At 37.1% G+C, this 16,670-nt stretch overlaps 1 protein-coding gene across 1 annotated transcript; it reads right to left on the bottom strand.

The window, feature by feature from the left end:
* Window positions 1-455: 455 nt before the first annotated feature.
* Window positions 456-14,694, bottom strand: LOC129370297 (forkhead box protein P1-B-like). Its single transcript, XM_055046186.1, has 16 exons — window positions 14,587-14,694; window positions 12,084-12,224; window positions 7,351-7,488; window positions 7,187-7,276; window positions 6,885-7,005; window positions 5,909-6,011; window positions 5,708-5,815; window positions 5,491-5,578; window positions 5,094-5,171; window positions 4,806-5,001; window positions 4,081-4,157; window positions 3,851-3,952; window positions 3,234-3,361; window positions 1,682-1,736; window positions 1,388-1,554; window positions 456-1,301 (listed from the first exon to the last, which is right to left on the bottom strand). Exons 2-16 carry the CDS (start codon window positions 12,207-12,209, stop codon window positions 1,139-1,141), a joined length of 1,740 nt encoding a protein of 579 aa, XP_054902161.1. The 5' UTR covers window positions 12,210-12,224; window positions 14,587-14,694; the 3' UTR covers window positions 456-1,138.
* Between the last annotated feature and the right edge of the window lie 1,976 nt (window positions 14,695-16,670).

Raw genomic sequence — 16,670 nt, 5'->3', positions numbered from 1 at the left:
TAGTAAATCTGATTAAATTATTTTCATTCTCTTTGCTTTTTTTCCCCACATAAAGAAATCTAAACTCTGTGCCTGTTTTTTGTTGTTGTTGTTGTTCCTTAAATCTCCATCCAGCTGCACCAGATGTTAATATCTAACCTGGTTCTGTTGAAGTTTTCTTTTTAAGAGCGTCTCAACTCAATGGAACAGGCTGGATGATTTTAGATATGTTTTTTTTTTTCCAATTTTCATCTGATCAACTGAATTACACAATTTAATTTATGTGTAATCTCACAAACACAAATTTGATTCATTGATCAAATAGAGTCCATATAATATCTGAATTAAACATGTTCAATTTGATATGCTCTCAAAAAATAATTTTATTATATATTATAATCTAAATGAGCTCATTAGATTTAATAAACTGAAACACAATGAAAAACAATCTAGGAATAAATTACAAAAATCAGACATAATTTCACATAGATCATGAGCAATTTAATATACACAGAGATGCATTGGTTTACAATAATGATAAAATCTGTTTTATAATGTAATGTTCTTGAAAGGGTGAAAAACTTAAATATAAAGAAGCAGTGTATTCTTTTGATCAGCTGCATCGATTATACCTTGAATACAAACAGATCATGTTGGCAGTGAACATTTTCATTTTTTTTATAGCAACATTTTTCTTATGTCCTCTACAAATCTTTATATATAATGATTACTAAAAATAAAATCAGGTAGTGTGGCCCCATCACAGCGCAAAGCTGCAATTAAAACAAAGGAACTTTTATTGTTAAGTGCTAACTATCTGTGTTCCCTTTCCTTTGGCTTCTCTCATCATGGTCTTTTTTTATTGTGAAGAGATAAACTGTATAAAATGAGAAAAATCACAAACAGTTTCACAAACGTCTTAATGTGATCTCAATCACCTGTACAAAAACAGCTGAGAGCTAGATTACCAAACAAAAACTAATGCTCCAAAATTTTTATTATAATAATAATAATAATAATAATAATAAAAAAAAAAAGAAGGAAACAAAACTCTAAAGGACAGAGTGTTTGGTTACATAGATGAAGCTGCTGCTTTCTGGAATGCCACTTCACACATGTGAGTGATTTGGCGTCGCCGCGGAGAAGCTGGACCTAATCGTCAGAGAGAAGGCACGCGATCGAAATGAAGCTCGGACCTCTCCGGGCTGCCGTTGATTTCCTCCTGCAGCATTTCGGGGCTGTGGCCGTGCTCGTCTGTGCTCTCCGGAGACTCGTAGGGATAGTTTTCGCTGATCTCCTCGTCCTCTTGCTCCTCTTTAATGCTAAGGAGAGGATGCGCTGTCAGTACTGACGATTCAAACCAGCGGGGAGGAGTGCAGCGGAGAGGGTGGGGAAAGGGAGAACTTACAAAGCTTGAGGAGGGGACTGTGTTGCGCTGCTGTCACTTTGGTAGCCACATCCGTTAGCCAGCGCTCCGTTCATCTGCTCCTGGAGAACATGAGGCAGCGAATGCAGCGCGATGCTACCTATCGAGGCCGGGTTGTACAGGGAGTTGTTTCCATCTAGACAAGCATTCTGAGAGGGGGGAAAAGTGGCATGAAGTGTCTCAAACATTCCAATTTTCAGCTTCATCTTTCATAATACTAAGGTTTTAAAATGGGAGAAAAAAAAAAAAAACAACGCTTGAGATTGTATATCTGACCTGAAGAGCAGATCCGGGCAAGCTCTGGCGACTTTGAGAGTTCTTCAGCAGAGATCTATTGGCAAAAAGGTGCGAAAGAAATTATATATTAATTAGTTTCAGCCAAATGGGAAAATATTACAGTGTCTTCTAGATTCATTGGAACTCTTCAAAATGAACAAAGTTTCATAGTAGTAGTAGTAAATTTTTAATCTGAAGATTTTATCTTCAATCTAAACTGAATTTATTTGAAAAGTGAAAAAAAATTCTGTGCATAAATATATATATATATATTTTTTTTTTTTTAAACAAAATTACCATTAGCATGCTTAGCAGCATCCTTAGCAACTTTACAGGAGTGTTCAGGAAATTTTAATTAGTATTCCCACAATTTTTGTTTCTGCCACTCCTCAAAATAGAAAAGATGCCATCCTACTAAAGCAGATGCACGTTGAGCCTCATTAGTTAAACATTTCATAGGTAGAGACAAAGCAATGATTAGGTGGAGACTTCAAAAGACAAGAGAAATAAATGTACTTTTGCCTCACTGTAAATTTGAGAAAAATCTGAAATCCTTTATTTGTGTACATTTAGTTGGTGAGGAAAGCAGCAGAGAATATGTGCCAATCCCATTAAGGCAGGTCAAAGTTGACCCTCATACTCAGAAAATGGCTAAACGAATGTAGATGTTTCTGAGGTTCTACAAAAAACTGAAATTTCTCACATGCCTCTTTTTCACACATATATGTAACATGGATGCCTCCACAACTAGGCTCTTAATGTAATCAGATTAAAATGAAAATCTAAACTATCTCAAGCTGTGGATTCTTAAAGCAGTGAGTGAAAAGCTAACGATAATATTTTGGCATATTAGATTTTAGTTGAGATATTTTTTTTTTTCTCTGTAATTTCCCAAACAAAAAACTCCAGCAAAAATCCAAAGAGAAAGTTTTAAAAATTAATTTAATAGTCAGTTCCCTTTCATTTTAAATTTCAAATGTGGGCAAAGGATATCTAAAGAGCAGTTCTGCTTTTTTAATAACCCAATTCCTAATTTTGTGACACACAACACACTAAATAAAAGCAAACAAAAACAAGAGCATAACTTCTTGGTTTATTGCAAGGATTAAAGTTTTTTTTATAAGTTTACATTTATTTCTTTGTGAAACCTAGATCAGACAGCCTGTCACTTCCCACCTTAAGTTCAATGATTTATTTAGCAGAAGTCATCACTGATCCTTTCTGTACCGGCACTGACTTGATTTAAATCAAATATACTGTAAATCTTTCTCCTTCACTGAGCTGTTTACGGCGTTGCTCTTGTCATATTTTATTTAAAGATGTCAAGATGCCCTTCAGTGTCCTTAATTTCGCTACACAAACACAACAAATATACGCAATGTTAGAAAAGCAAACCCCCGGGGCTTCTTAGCTTCAACGCTTGCTTACAGTAAATATTGCAGGCATTCGTGAGGCCGAGTGGCAAGGTCAAGTTCTTTGATGTCTGCCACCTGATGTCTAGTAAGATGGGAAAGCACACAGCGTCCTGTCTTACTGTCTACAGTGTACATACCCGTTGCCAGCAGCCTTCTGAGGCCGCCGTCGGTGGAACTCGATCTCGTCTACCGTCCACACGGCTCCCTTCACGTTCTCCAGGCGCACAAAGCATTTATGCAGACTGAGGTTGTGTCTGACAGCATTCTGGAAGATTAAAGAAACACCTTGTGTCATGACACAAATCTCATGTAAATGACAACTAAATGTAAATTAGGTGCGGGGGATATGGACTAAAAGTGTTATCCCAATATTTGGTGGTAACACTGTATGTCACATTGATTGTCGTTCCACAAACACAAATATTGCTCTTGAACAACATTCCTATTTGTAATAAGTAAACTTCTTTAGTTTGATTAGCATCACTAACATGCACACATTAACAGCATTTCACAATATTTTAAAATGTATTTATACTTATTAATACACTTTTACTGAACTAACAGTGGAGAAAAATGTAGTAAAAATTACAATCCCAACAATTCGGATTGCTTTAAGAGCTTTTAAATGTCATTAATTCTTACAATTACAAATTTATCATGATAAATGATAAACGATACAATAAATGCACACCTCAAATGTTAACAAATGAGATGTTTTATGTTCGTATCTTTAAATGTGTTATGTGATGGATACCTTCCAAGTAGCTGCATTGCGCCTGAAATATGCAAAGTTCCTGGTGAACCAGTTATAGATTTCGTTTAACGTCAGCTGATTGCGAGGCGATTCAAATATAGCCTGAAACAGATAAAAAGGGAGTCAGAGTTACTGTTTTTACAGTGACCGAGTTCTGGAGCTATGCAAAAGAAAGATGAAAACACAAAATATTGAAGAGTTATATAGTACATATAACGAGGAGGTGTTACCTGTCTTATGAGGGACGCATACGTAAATGGAGGTCTAACCTCCGTGCTCAGGTAGAACTCTTTATTATCAATTATATCTGTAAAAAAAAAAGCATAAAAAATATGTTTGTGAACTCAATATATGAAAAAGATGCAACAAATAGAAACCATTTTTTCAAATAAGGTATTTAAAATGCCATGCAACATGTCTGTACCCATTGTGCTTGTGTAAATATTGTCATGTTACACAACCTTCAGAGTAATTTATTGAGATTTTACATGACAAACCAAAGCAAAGCAGTGCATAAGTATAGCATGGTATAAAGGGAGTACAATGTTTAGAATTTTTCCTTATAAATACAAAATTTTTCAACGTTCACATTTTTTTCTTTACGGATTGCGCTGCATGAATTAATTTCAAGTTTTCTAACACGATTTGGGTCTAAACTTTCAAAACACAGGAATATGCTTTGATCCAAACCATTAGAAGTTATTTTAAGTTTATTTCAAGTCGACATCTTGGTGGTACCATTAGATTTTAAGAAAGGGAAATAAATAGAAATGCACATCACAGTTTTCAGGTCTTCATTTACAAAAAGCTTTGTGATGATGCACTACTTATTGTGTCTCGACTGGTCCGGTAAAACACAACGAAGTTCAAATGATTGCAATGTTGTAAAGGTCAACGATATCAAAGTTTTGCAAAGCGCTGTAAATCCTGCAGACATTCCTGATGTGTTTGGTACCTTGGCTCACAGAGCGGCTGTATCGCCTCCGTACGGGAGTGCTGGTGAACAAGCTGTTGGGGGTGAGGACTGACGGTGAGTCAGAGAGGGGTGTGAGGGGCGTGGAGGGGGCTGTGGCACTCTGAGAAAGGCTCATAGGAGGAGGGGCTTTGGGCAATGTCACCGGGGTGAAAGACACATTAGACACTAGATTCACCTGCGACCACACATACAAAAGAAACACACAAAAAATGCGTTATCTACAAGCCAAGCGGAAGATGTTTGCAAAAGTTGAAAATGAGAACTCACAGGCTGAGCTGAAGTTTTGGGTTCAGACGATTTGAGATGAGCCATCATAGCTTGCAGTCGCTCCTTGTCTTTCTTCAGCTGTGTTAGATGGAGGACCAAAATAGAGCGTGAGGTTGGTTGGTGAATTCACGGTTTTAGTTACATGGCGTTCAATGTGTCATCCTGAGCGCTGTAATTATCCAAACACAACACCTCTGCTTCCAGGGAGGGTGCAAGAAACACAGCAGAACCAAAATACATCCACATTTACTTTGACAGAGCTGTCTTTTCACAACTCATCGCCGACATTTTAGTTTTATGAAAGTATAACACGCAAAGATAATTCTGGTAAACAGAAGATGATTCATAGATTTTTTTTTGTTTCCTTGTTTGAGAAAGAAACCAGCGTTCTCCATACCTGCAGCTCCAGCTGTTGAACAACCTGCATCTGCACACGGCACTGCGCCGTACTCTTGTCGTCAAGTGTGTGGTCACTGTTCAAATGTCTGACACAAACAAATATGTTTAAATGTTAATTAGCCAGAGGCTGCGTACTAACTGTAAAGCTGGGCAACTAGAAGGAGATTAAATACATTAAATGGTTCTATGCTAATTTAATTGTTATATGTACTCACTTCATGAATGCCTGAAAGTCTCCAAAAACAGTTTCACAGCCTGGCCATTTGCACATTCCGTTTCCGTACAGAGGATGGCTGTTCTGGGGGCTTTCCTCCTGCGACCCACTGCACAAAACGCAAACATCAGCTATCAATGGAACTTTTCAAAAATCCATACATACATGAGCAACCAGAAACAGAAAGCAGTCAACTGTAAACCTTTCTTTCCTCTTCAGCAGGGTGTGATGACCGTTGGTGGTCGATTGGCTGGAAGACTCTCGGATGTCTCCACCAGGAGAGAGGACGCTGCCGTTTTCACACCCTGAAGAGTCACAATAGACAGAGTGCTTCCTTAGAGATACATGCAGCTACACTACAAGTCATCTGAGTGAAGCTCAGATGAAGATCTGTTCCACAAGAGGTGCCATGACATCATGGAAGTGTCATTAGAAGTTTATTAGTTTGATCGAAGGGCACCCCCTGGATCCCACCGCTCTTATCCGTTTTCGTCACTTGTTCTCAAAGTTGTTTTGGATTTTTTTTTTTTAAACTGCAATTATATTCAAAATATTACAAATAGTGTTTTAAAAATAAGTGACAGTCAAATGTAGAAAAAAAAGTAGGTTATCCAACTTGCATATTTTCAATTTATCTGCTATATTTTGAGTCTGAATCATTTGGACATACAGAGAAAAGAATATGTAGGCATAAATTCCATTTTATATTCAAAAGGAAGCCAAACAATGCATTTTGAGCAAATGATCTACATACAATTAGCCTGGGGTCTTTCCAATCAGTTTAAAGAATTCATACTTTGAATTTTAATCAAAACCAAGGGTAAAGATAAACTCTGCTGAAATGCTAAATATCCTAAAAGAATCCTCAGGCTGTTGTTCAGGTTATATAGCAGCCTACATGCAGAGCAGACAAACCTGGAGGCGCTTCAATATTTTCAACTCAAAATATGTTAATGATGTGTCTAATAAGACAGCTTAGACACAGTAACCCAAATAATTAAAAATGAACATTTAGCTGCTTTCTTACCAAAATCTAGCCTGAGCAGGCCCTCTAAAAAGTTCTAGTTTTTGAAATTGAACTTGATTTAATTCCTCCACAGAAAGTTTCTTTTTACATGTAACTTTCTCCATAATGTGAGTAATGAAGGGAAGACGTGAGACCATGCAATGCATCATACCTGGAGTTACAGTGGGGGTGCTGGGAAGCACAGACAGCAGGCCTTGCCTCTGCAGGTTGAGGAGATGCTGCTGCTGTACCTGAAGCAGCTGCTGCTGGATGGCGATCTGCTGGGCTGTAAGCTGCGACAGACGATCAGGGATTAAACTTAACACAAATATTCTCTGTTGGACTAAGAAACAGGAGCTTTCTGTTCTCCGTATTTACACAACATCCAGTGTTCAGTTAATAACCACAAGTCAAAGCAGTCCCACTTAATTACTTCCCTGGAAGTACTGAGTACTGAGTATGTCTGCAAGTTACCTCTTGAGTAACTATCCCGGCATTCTTCTGTTGCAACAGCTGCATATTTATCTGCTCTTGCTGATTCTTGAAGACCTCCTGGATTTGTTGCTGCAGACATATTAATAACGTTAGAATGCCGCAGGCAGAGTGCCTCGTACGAAACGAGCTAGTCGTGCCTTTACCTGGTGTAACATGAGCGCCTTCTGCTGCTGGACTAGCACCTGAATCTGCTGAGGACTGAGGACGGGCGGCTGTGGGGCCTGCTGCAGTGGCTGCGGAGCTTCAGCAGGCGGTGTCATCATCGACAACGACACTGGAACCTTCATCGTCAAAGGAGAGAAGATCAGGCTGGTTAAAGTCTTGCCCAGAAATGTAATGAGAGAAGTCATAAATTGTTCCTGAGAAGGAAAAAGGGCTGAAGCCTTTAAACGGGACATATACCAGGTTCCACCAACTCAAATTTAAGATGTTTTAAGACCATTATGAATTAAATTTGAGTCCTATATCCAACAAAAATGTAAAAAAGAAGTGCAATTATTATTATTATCATTTTTTAGGGGACCAAAACAGGGGAATTTTGGTGATCTTTTTGTGGCTCTTGGCCACGGCTTTGTGCATCTCACATGGCAACCCTCGCAGTGTCAAATGTTTTCAAAGAATGTGTGTAGTCTCAATCAGTTTACATACAGGCAAGTATTCAGCTTGTTCCTGGTAGGACTTAATTTTAGATTCATGAATTTAACACTTTTTAAGGATGCTCTCTGCGAACCAGATATTCAGGTTCATCAAGTGAACTCAAGCATTTTCTGGAGGACAATACTTTTCTGGATGTCAGTTCAATGAGCAGGGAATTTGAAGGCTTGGATTTTGACCCACCAGCTGCTTCAATTTCGTCCATAATCTGCTACAATGATTTATCTAAAGATGGATCATTACCAACTGGAGTGGCATAAATCAGAATCCAACAATTTGATGGGCTATTCTACGACTGTCAAAACAGTAAAAAAATAAAACCATATCTCTCCAAGTCCATCCAATGCATCAAAACTAAGAACTTCCACCATTTTTGGTCAATTGATGGATTAAAATTCAGTAAACGATAGGAGATCACATTTTTGCCTCTACAAAAAACCGCATGTTTGTCCAATCCCAAAAATGTTTTATCAATCAACAATGAAATCAGCTGATCACACTTAAATGGCTAACTAGAAAATGTAAGTAAATTTGGTTAATCAAAGCATTTTTTCTATCAGCTACTAGATAACCCAGCTCGTTTTTCTGTGTCTGTAGTTAAGAACGTTCATCTTGGATAACAATGGCTCTGATTTGTATAGTTTGTGTGTATAAAACAATCCACAGATTAATCCACAACATATCAGATGTTTCAATAGTAGAATATGTTAAAACACAAATCACAGCATAACGCTGAATTCAAAATATCCTCGAGCTTTGCACCCATTATCTTTATGCGCTGTATAAACAAAACTGTGGATGCCTTAGAAAAGAGTGAAGTATAAAAATACAACTTTATCTTTGTTGCTGCTTTTATGGCTGAAAGGTTAAAAGATAAGAAACAGAGAATACAGAGTTCAGACCGAAGACAAAGTAACATTCCTCACAGTGCCTCAACCAAATTTAACAAAATCTAAATTAAGACCAAATGAGACCCACAGTATTACAGGAGGAAATTGGTGAAATATAAGCAAAGCATAAATAATGGCCTAAAAACAGCATTACCCTCTAGGAATCATGCATCATTATGGACATTTTTGTAATGGAATAGTTTTTTTTCCCTTGATCTAGTCATTAATTTAGCAGTATTTTTGTAGCAATTTTACTTTAATCCTATTTTTTTACAACATCAAAACAATTACTACAAGCTTAAACATTTATACATTTTTCCTGCATAAATCTTTTCATTTTTGCACAAAATTAACAATATAAAAAACAGAAAGAGTTTACTCGATTACATTGATGCATCGCTATATTTTTCTGGTTTTTAAAGTTAAAACTGGCTAACTTCAGTCTGGATCAAAACTCTAAAATGTAAAACATTTTACATTATAAAATGTAAAATGGATGGTATGATAACCATCCATTTTATCATACCATGGATAATAAAACATCACAACACCAATATTGTCACCAATATTTCTGACATTTTTTGCTGATATTCTGGAAACACATTTGATAGGCGTTAAGGAGACGCATGCAGGATTTTCAGTCAAATCATGTTTTTTGGGTTGAAAATATCTAATATATCAGAGTCAGAGGATCCCTGAGCTCTTCACTTTTTGGTCATAAGGCTTGGATAATTAAATTTCAGCTAAACATTTGCAACGGTTTTTAGCTGAAATTTCACACTTGTTGCTGTCAACTGTTTGAAAACAAAAAACACTTTCTCTCACTTTTCAGAAAGACAATTTTATCTTAATTACATCTTAAAGCATTAGACCATGGAATACATTTTTGTTTTAGTGTCAATTCGGTCAAAGGATATTTTTTTTCTTAATGTTATCATTCAGTTAATACTCTCAAGCTCAAATCAGCTTATATATATAAAAAAAAACTAACTACGGAACCATGTATAATTAAACACAGCACCACTCAGGAAAAATAAGCTGTTATTCTTGCCTAACCACCTGTTATTAAATTCTTTCTATAATTCTCAGTTCAACTTTGCGACATGACCCAAGTGGTTCTGACATTACTGCTAAAAACAGCAGCAGAAATACAAAAACAACCAAAACACAGGATGGCTCAGGGGAATTATAACTCCAGCGAAAACAACAACAACAACATCAACAGCAGCCAGAACCCGAAAAACAACATCCTCTTCTTCTTCTTCTTCCAGTCGGAGCAATTATCAACCCCCCAGCCTCACGCCCGCCCCTCAACCGTCCCCTTGCTGTCAGCTTCACAGCTCAGGAGTTGTTTATGGTAAACATAAACCGAGGAATCAAAATGGCACAGAGATATAAATAATGAATAAAAAAAGCACACAGAGCCTGTTTACGAAAACAGAACTAGAGATTCGTATTTTAATTAAGGTTTGAACCACAAACAAACATTCCTCTCCAAAGGCACAGTCTGTTTGGAGTCGGGTAAACAAACTGACAGAGAATTTCACACAGGCTTTGGGCTAACAATAACAGAGGACTGCCTCCTGGTTTGCCCTTTCTTATGAAACTGCGTGCTGCAGAATGGCCACTAAAGCAATGAAAGGGGAAAAAAAAGGCAGGTCCATCCCACGGACAGAGCCAGTTGGCCCCCTCTATTTTTTTCTGTGGACACCATCAACACAACAACAGCCTTCGCCTAATCCCCGTTGCTATGGCAGCGTGCAAGTCCAAACATCTTCTGTTGTTGTTATTGTTGAAAGTCATACCAGTGAGCAACTGAGTGTAAACACAGATCTGTTCCCGCAAGACTGGTCTTGCGAACTCTTTTGAGAAAAGACTGACAGCAGAGAGAAATGCTAAAAACATGCAGGAGGAAAAAAACACAAACAAACAAACAAACAACAAGCTTCTCATTCCAGAACCGAGTCTTACTGGTGTGCTGTGTTTGAAAAAAAAAAAAAAAAGCACATGCACTTGCTGATAAATCCAAACATCACTCTTATGCAAAAAAAAAAAAAAAAAAAAAAACAGACATTAAAGCAACTAATTACAAAAGTCTGGCTGTATATGCTAGAACACAACAAACCTGAGAGTCTCCATTGGAAGGTTTCTGAAATACTTCTCGGCAACTATGAAAATCTAACCCAGCTTTTCCACGTGACGCGAGCGTAAACAGACCTAACAATATAACACTGATCCCTCCACCCGGCAGGAGCCGAGCTCCCCCCCTCCTCTTCTAAACCTCAGCTCCACACACACACACACACATGCACGCACACCCGCACACACCCTCCTCCAAAACCCATTCCCTGCACTCTCTTTCACTGTGAAGAGCAACACAGACAAGAAAACAGAAAGGTTTAAAGACTCATTAAAGTTATCTAAGAGCACGGGAACTGGGTAAAAAAAATAACAAACAAAACAAAACAAAAAAAACTGTGGTGCTTGGACATGGTTCAAATGAAACAAATCTATTCACGCGTTAGTGGGTGGGGAAGCATCTGGATCTGCTGAAGTGGAGATAAATGTTTATCCACGTCTCCTTACACCTATCTAATGTTACAAAGTAACAGGACCCCTCACTGCGGAATGATGTCATGAAACATATCGAGGTCACCATTTTCAGCTGCAACAACACGTTTGTTCTTTCTTTTCTCACTCAAATGTCTTTTATTCGCCAATCAATCAGGCAGAGATCAGAATATCAACCCATGAAGCCGAGACACTCCCAGCACTTCTTACACATATACGCCTATAACTAAAAGCATGTGCGCTCTGTTTGGGTTTAGTGAAGTCTAGATGATCTAACACACTACAAAAAAAATTTCTAAAGAAAAAAGAAGGCAGAACCTTTTCATTTTAATTCTAAAATTAAATTTGGATGAAAACTGGAATCACCAAGGCAGACCTCAAAACAAACTTGGAAATCATACCAGCCAGGAAAAAACTGATCTGTGCATATGTAGAAAACGCCTTAAAATGTTTTGGGGGGAAGATGAGGTGTTGGGAATAAAACCCCAAAAAAAAAAGATCTGCAAAATAAATACGCCAATCAAAAAAACATTAAACTATCTTTTCAAAATCGGTTCTGATCAATGATTGTCAGGTCGAATACTGAGAACTATTTCTTTTTTTTCCCCCAATGCGAATGTATCAAAACTAAGAATGCATCAATAAGTAAATCTATAAATAAAAATGATTTGAATCGGTGTCTGCCTGATCGGCACATCTCTAGGTGTTGCTTGTAAAGCTAACTCTGATGGACTGAATGAACGTCAGTACGGACAACTGACCCCTGCGACCTCTGGAGGAGAAGTCTGGCTGCTCTTCACTCGACTCTCATTCTCAGAAGGACTTCTGCTTTCTATGTGGATCGCTTGTATGGTGTGTCCTGCTGGATCTGACTGGGACTCATGCATCTGGACTTCACTGTCCTGCAAAGAAAGAGAGAGAGAAAAAAAAAAAACGAAAGAAGTGAAAGTCACTCAAAGCTATCGAGGAATGACGGAATGCTGAAAACATACATGTTTGGCTGCTTTCAATGAAATAGCTTCACACGGTGATAAGAAATTCATTCTTCACAAAAAAATAAAGAAGAATCAGCAGCGGCTGAAATGAGCGTCACAGCATGGAGGGTACACGAGTCAAAAGCACTAAAAGTTGAGAAGTTTGCTTCTGCGGCCCAACCCAGTAATACAAACACACTCTGCCACTAGTCAGAGAGGAAGATGTTAAATCTATTTGTTGAATAACCAAGTGCTGCCATGACTACTGTAAACACAGGGGCCCTGGGTCCGTGTTTATGTGCAAACATATCTTCCTTCTGGAACAATTTACCATTAACCAGGTGGTGCGATAAACGGCTGTGGCAGGTAGCACAATGCACAAGTAGGCTTTTATGTATACAGCTTGGGAGTGTTTGAGTAAAAAGCTCAGCAGCATAAACAAAGGTAAATAAAGAAGGCAAACAAAAAGTATAAGGACAAGGAAAGCAACAGAGGAATCAAGCGCCTAGCCTAGCATGCTTGGGAGCTCGACATTTTGAGATTAATCTTCGAATCAAATCAATCTTATACGCACGACTGAGAGGCAACAGTTAAAGAACATCAGATTAGACTGCGCTGCATATGCTGTGATAAACTTAAGGCCAATAGTCTGCAAAGAGTAAAAAGAAAATTAAAATCAAACAAAAAAGGTGAAAAATGATGACTAATCAGCAACAAGTCATGTCTGGCTCTAGAGATGTGTCATCCATGCTTAAGACATAACTTATACCTCTGAGCTTCCAGCAATGGCCAACTAAAGCTAAAATCTGTTGAAAACAGGCAGGGGCTGGTAAGGTCTGCACTGTTTATTTTAGCTCCCGGGATTAGGATTGGTTTAGAAGACAAAGGGCAGAGTTTCCTGTAGAGTTCTTAAAAGAAGGCTGGAGGGGAAACCTGAGCGTAAGGGCAAAACTGTAAACTTTGTCATTCTGAAAGTAATACAAATGTTATCTGGTTGTTCATCAGGTTTATCTTACAAAAAAAAAAAAAAAAGCACATCATTTTTTTTCCAAACAAAGTTGTAACTTTTCAAGGTTTGGATTTTGTTTTTGCTTAAATGAAACACTTTAAGTTGTAATAACAATGATTTTGAACACCAAGCTAAAAAGAGCAAGGTTCTCAGATTAGAGATGCACCAATAAATGGAGCAAAAATTTCTCAAATGATTTGTTGATTGGCTTTGATCAGTGATCAAATCAGACTTTTTTTGCCCTATTCATTTAAGTCTTTTTCAACCTGAAAATGCTTTAACCAACAGCATGTACTTCAATGACAGATTCTTTTTTTTAAGTTCAATGGAAATCTAATGATTTTCTGGGACATGCTTATTTACATAATTGGAGAAATCTTGTAATTTCTTCATTTTCTAATAGATTGAGAACTACTATCTCCAGGAAGCCACCTGCAGTTCCTCAGACTTAACTCAATGTTTTAAAATTGTAGTGTGATAAGATTTCTTATGCCTCTGAATGTAGCTAATTAAGCAACAATTAATTCTTCAGTCCAGGCGTTTTATTTATTTGTCAGTATTTTTAATTTGTTCCTTATGTTGATTTTATATGTACTCTTACACTTTTATAGGATATGGATCGCCAATTAAAAATAAAATTAAACAGACCCACCATGGGGGAAAAAAACAACAACAACGCAACACTCAATTACAGTTATGATACTGGAATAATTAAGGACTGTAATATGCAAAATTAACCAAACGTTATAGCTAACTGCGTTCTGAATCTGAACTCAGTGCAGCCATTTCACTCGCAGCAGCTACAACGAAGAACTTAAACTTAGAAACGACCAATAGAATATGTCACCTGAACTGTGTTATTATAATGTTATCATCTTTAATTTGCCTGGAGGCGACATGATCACATCCGATATGTGTTAACGACAACCTCCGCAGTTCTGGGTTTCCGTTTTAGATTGGAGCCATTAGCTTACATAAGCTAGATAACCAGACAAACCCTGACACTTGAGTCTAATAGGTCAACTATACAAAACAACCGAGCAACATACATGAAAGGCAGCTTCACGATAACTCCGTTTTTAATCAACACCACGCGTGGCGTGCACGTTAACGCCAGCTCTAACAAAAGCTATATTGTGGGTCCTGACGTTAGCTCAAATGAAACGGTTCTCTCTCTCTCCTCGTCGCTGCGCCTCCAGGTGGTTTTCAGAATAAACCCATTGTTCATGACTATAATCGTTCAATATAAAGGAGTGAACTGGTATAATGTCGTTTACTCACAGAAATGTGTGCGAGCGGACAGTCTTTGACGCTGGGTGGTGTCAGAAGAAGATCCCTCGATGCTCTCTGCCTTCCTCGGTAACGAGCTAGCCACAAGTTGCTAACGGGGGCGTGGTTAGGGTAAAAGTAAACAATGGTGACGTCATGTTAACACGAGGACTTCTACATTTTTGACGCAAGTCACTGCACAAAAGAATGTTTCTTCTTTAATAGTTTTTCATAAATAGATACATAAAAAAAAAATAACACAACCAAACATTACCATGCAGTGTGTAAAATGTTAATTTGTTCATGAATAAATGATGCCTCAAATAAGTTTAATTTTTAAAGAAATAAAATAAGAAAAAATGACATTTTCTAAAAAAAAAGCCTCTTATTTTGAATAAACGAATAAATAAATGAGTAATTCGAGAAAAAAGTAAAAATAGACAACATGCTGATAGTTTTTATCGAAAATGCTTACAAATGATCACGTTGCTTATGAATAAATATTTGAATTCACCAAAACAACAACAAAAAAAACGTTAATTTTTCAGACATTCAGACATTTCATAAAACACAAAAACAAAGCAAAAACTAGATGACCTTTTGGAAAACAAAAGGAGCTTGGAACATGTAAAACCAACACACGAGTGTAATAACAGACCCAAGCATGTGAATTACTGATGCAAATAGTTTTCTTTTGTTTGTTTTTCTATATTAACATTTTGCATAAATTACTGTATCAATGTGACCTGGCATAGAGGTTACCTCTAGCACTGTTGGAGTAAGGAAGCCCACGTTGAATAAAGTGGCATTCAACTCATCTACGTTGTTGGGTCTAGTCCTTAATTAATCTCTTGACAATAATGCTCAGCTGCTTTATGGTATTTTGATCAGTTTGCGAGCCTAACTAAGCACCGTAAAGCCATAATCACTAACTCAAATAATAGTTGTGTAAGAATGTTTCAAGTCCTACTGGAAAATGAACCAGCGTCTCCACAAACCGTATCAGAAAAGTGAACTAAATTTTCGTAATAGACCACTGCACTGGCTTTAAACTTGGAAAAGAAAAAGAAATGGATCAACACAAAGTGATATCTATATTACTTATTGTGGAAACTTCACATAGGACCTCATGCAACTTGGGTTCCTTTCTTTTCACCGATTCTCCATAATCTGACACTGATTTTCAAAGAAAGACAAAATTTACTTTCATTTTTGCACTACTGAGCAACAATGGAATCCCCTTTTTTCTTCTTAGCCCAGATAAGATTCTTCTGACTTTATCTCTGTATCAAGCTAACAAAACCAAGCAATTACAAACAGTTATAGACCATGGCATTTACACATCTGTGTGTGGTAAAACCCCCAAACTTTCTAATGGGCTGTTTCACAATCCCCATTGAGGCTTCAGCTATACTAATTGCTTGTGAACTTTGTTCAACCTTATTTTTTTTCCCCCTTTCACTAAACTTTCCATTAATATTTTTTGATATACAATGTGAACAACCAGCTTTTTATTATTATTGTTTTTTATTTACAAGATAGCTTTTGTGGCTTACCCTTCTTGAGAAGGGTATCAGTGACAGCCTGCTGGATTGTTGAGAAGTCAATAGCATTTGGCATTACTTCAACATGCATAATTTCTTTCCAACAAATCCTATTTTGTTTTGGTCTTAAGCAATATTATGATTTCCAGAGAAACCTGTATTTTAGGCATCATTTACCCTGGTGAAAAATTCACAGAATGTATGATTGTGTATAACATAGTGATATGCATTTCAATCTTTGAATGGATTTTCTAAAATAGAATTATCAAAAAAAGAAGAAAAAAAAACTAAACTAAATGCTCATCTTATTGATCTATTTTTAGGTACACCAGAATAATAATATCCACTGAATCCTGCTCTGCAATTAATGGTTCTTATGGTTATTATCCACAAGTATAAGAATGTGACCACTAGAGGGAGAGATTATCAAGGCAGATGTTGTTTAAAATGGAGCATTATTTTACTATTGGAAATAGCAAGCACATAAATATAAAAACATTACCTACATCTCAATGTAAATGCCTTTCTTTTTTTATTTTTTTTATTTTATTA

Source organism: Poeciliopsis prolifica, unplaced genomic scaffold, assembly GCF_027474105.1.
Source record: "Poeciliopsis prolifica strain line A6 unplaced genomic scaffold, Auburn_PproV2 SCAFFOLD023, whole genome shotgun sequence".
Taxonomy (NCBI): Eukaryota; Metazoa; Chordata; class Actinopteri; order Cyprinodontiformes; family Poeciliidae; genus Poeciliopsis; species Poeciliopsis prolifica.
This window is presented reverse-complemented; position numbering and strand designations above follow the sequence as displayed.

Excerpts from the sequence above, each read along its gene's own strand:
- LOC129370297 (XM_055046186.1), bottom strand. The coding sequence starts at position 12,209 with ATGCATGAGTCCCAGTCAGATCCAGCAGGACACACCATACAAGCGATC. Across the intron at positions 7,006-7,186 it reads CCGGGATAGTTACTCAAGAG|CTTACAGCCCAGCAGATCGC; the intron begins GTAACTTGCAGA and ends CGTCTGTCGCAG. Across the intron at positions 3,362-3,850 it reads GCAATGCAGCTACTTGGAAG|AATGCTGTCAGACACAACCT; the intron begins GTATCCATCACA and ends TTAATCTTCCAG.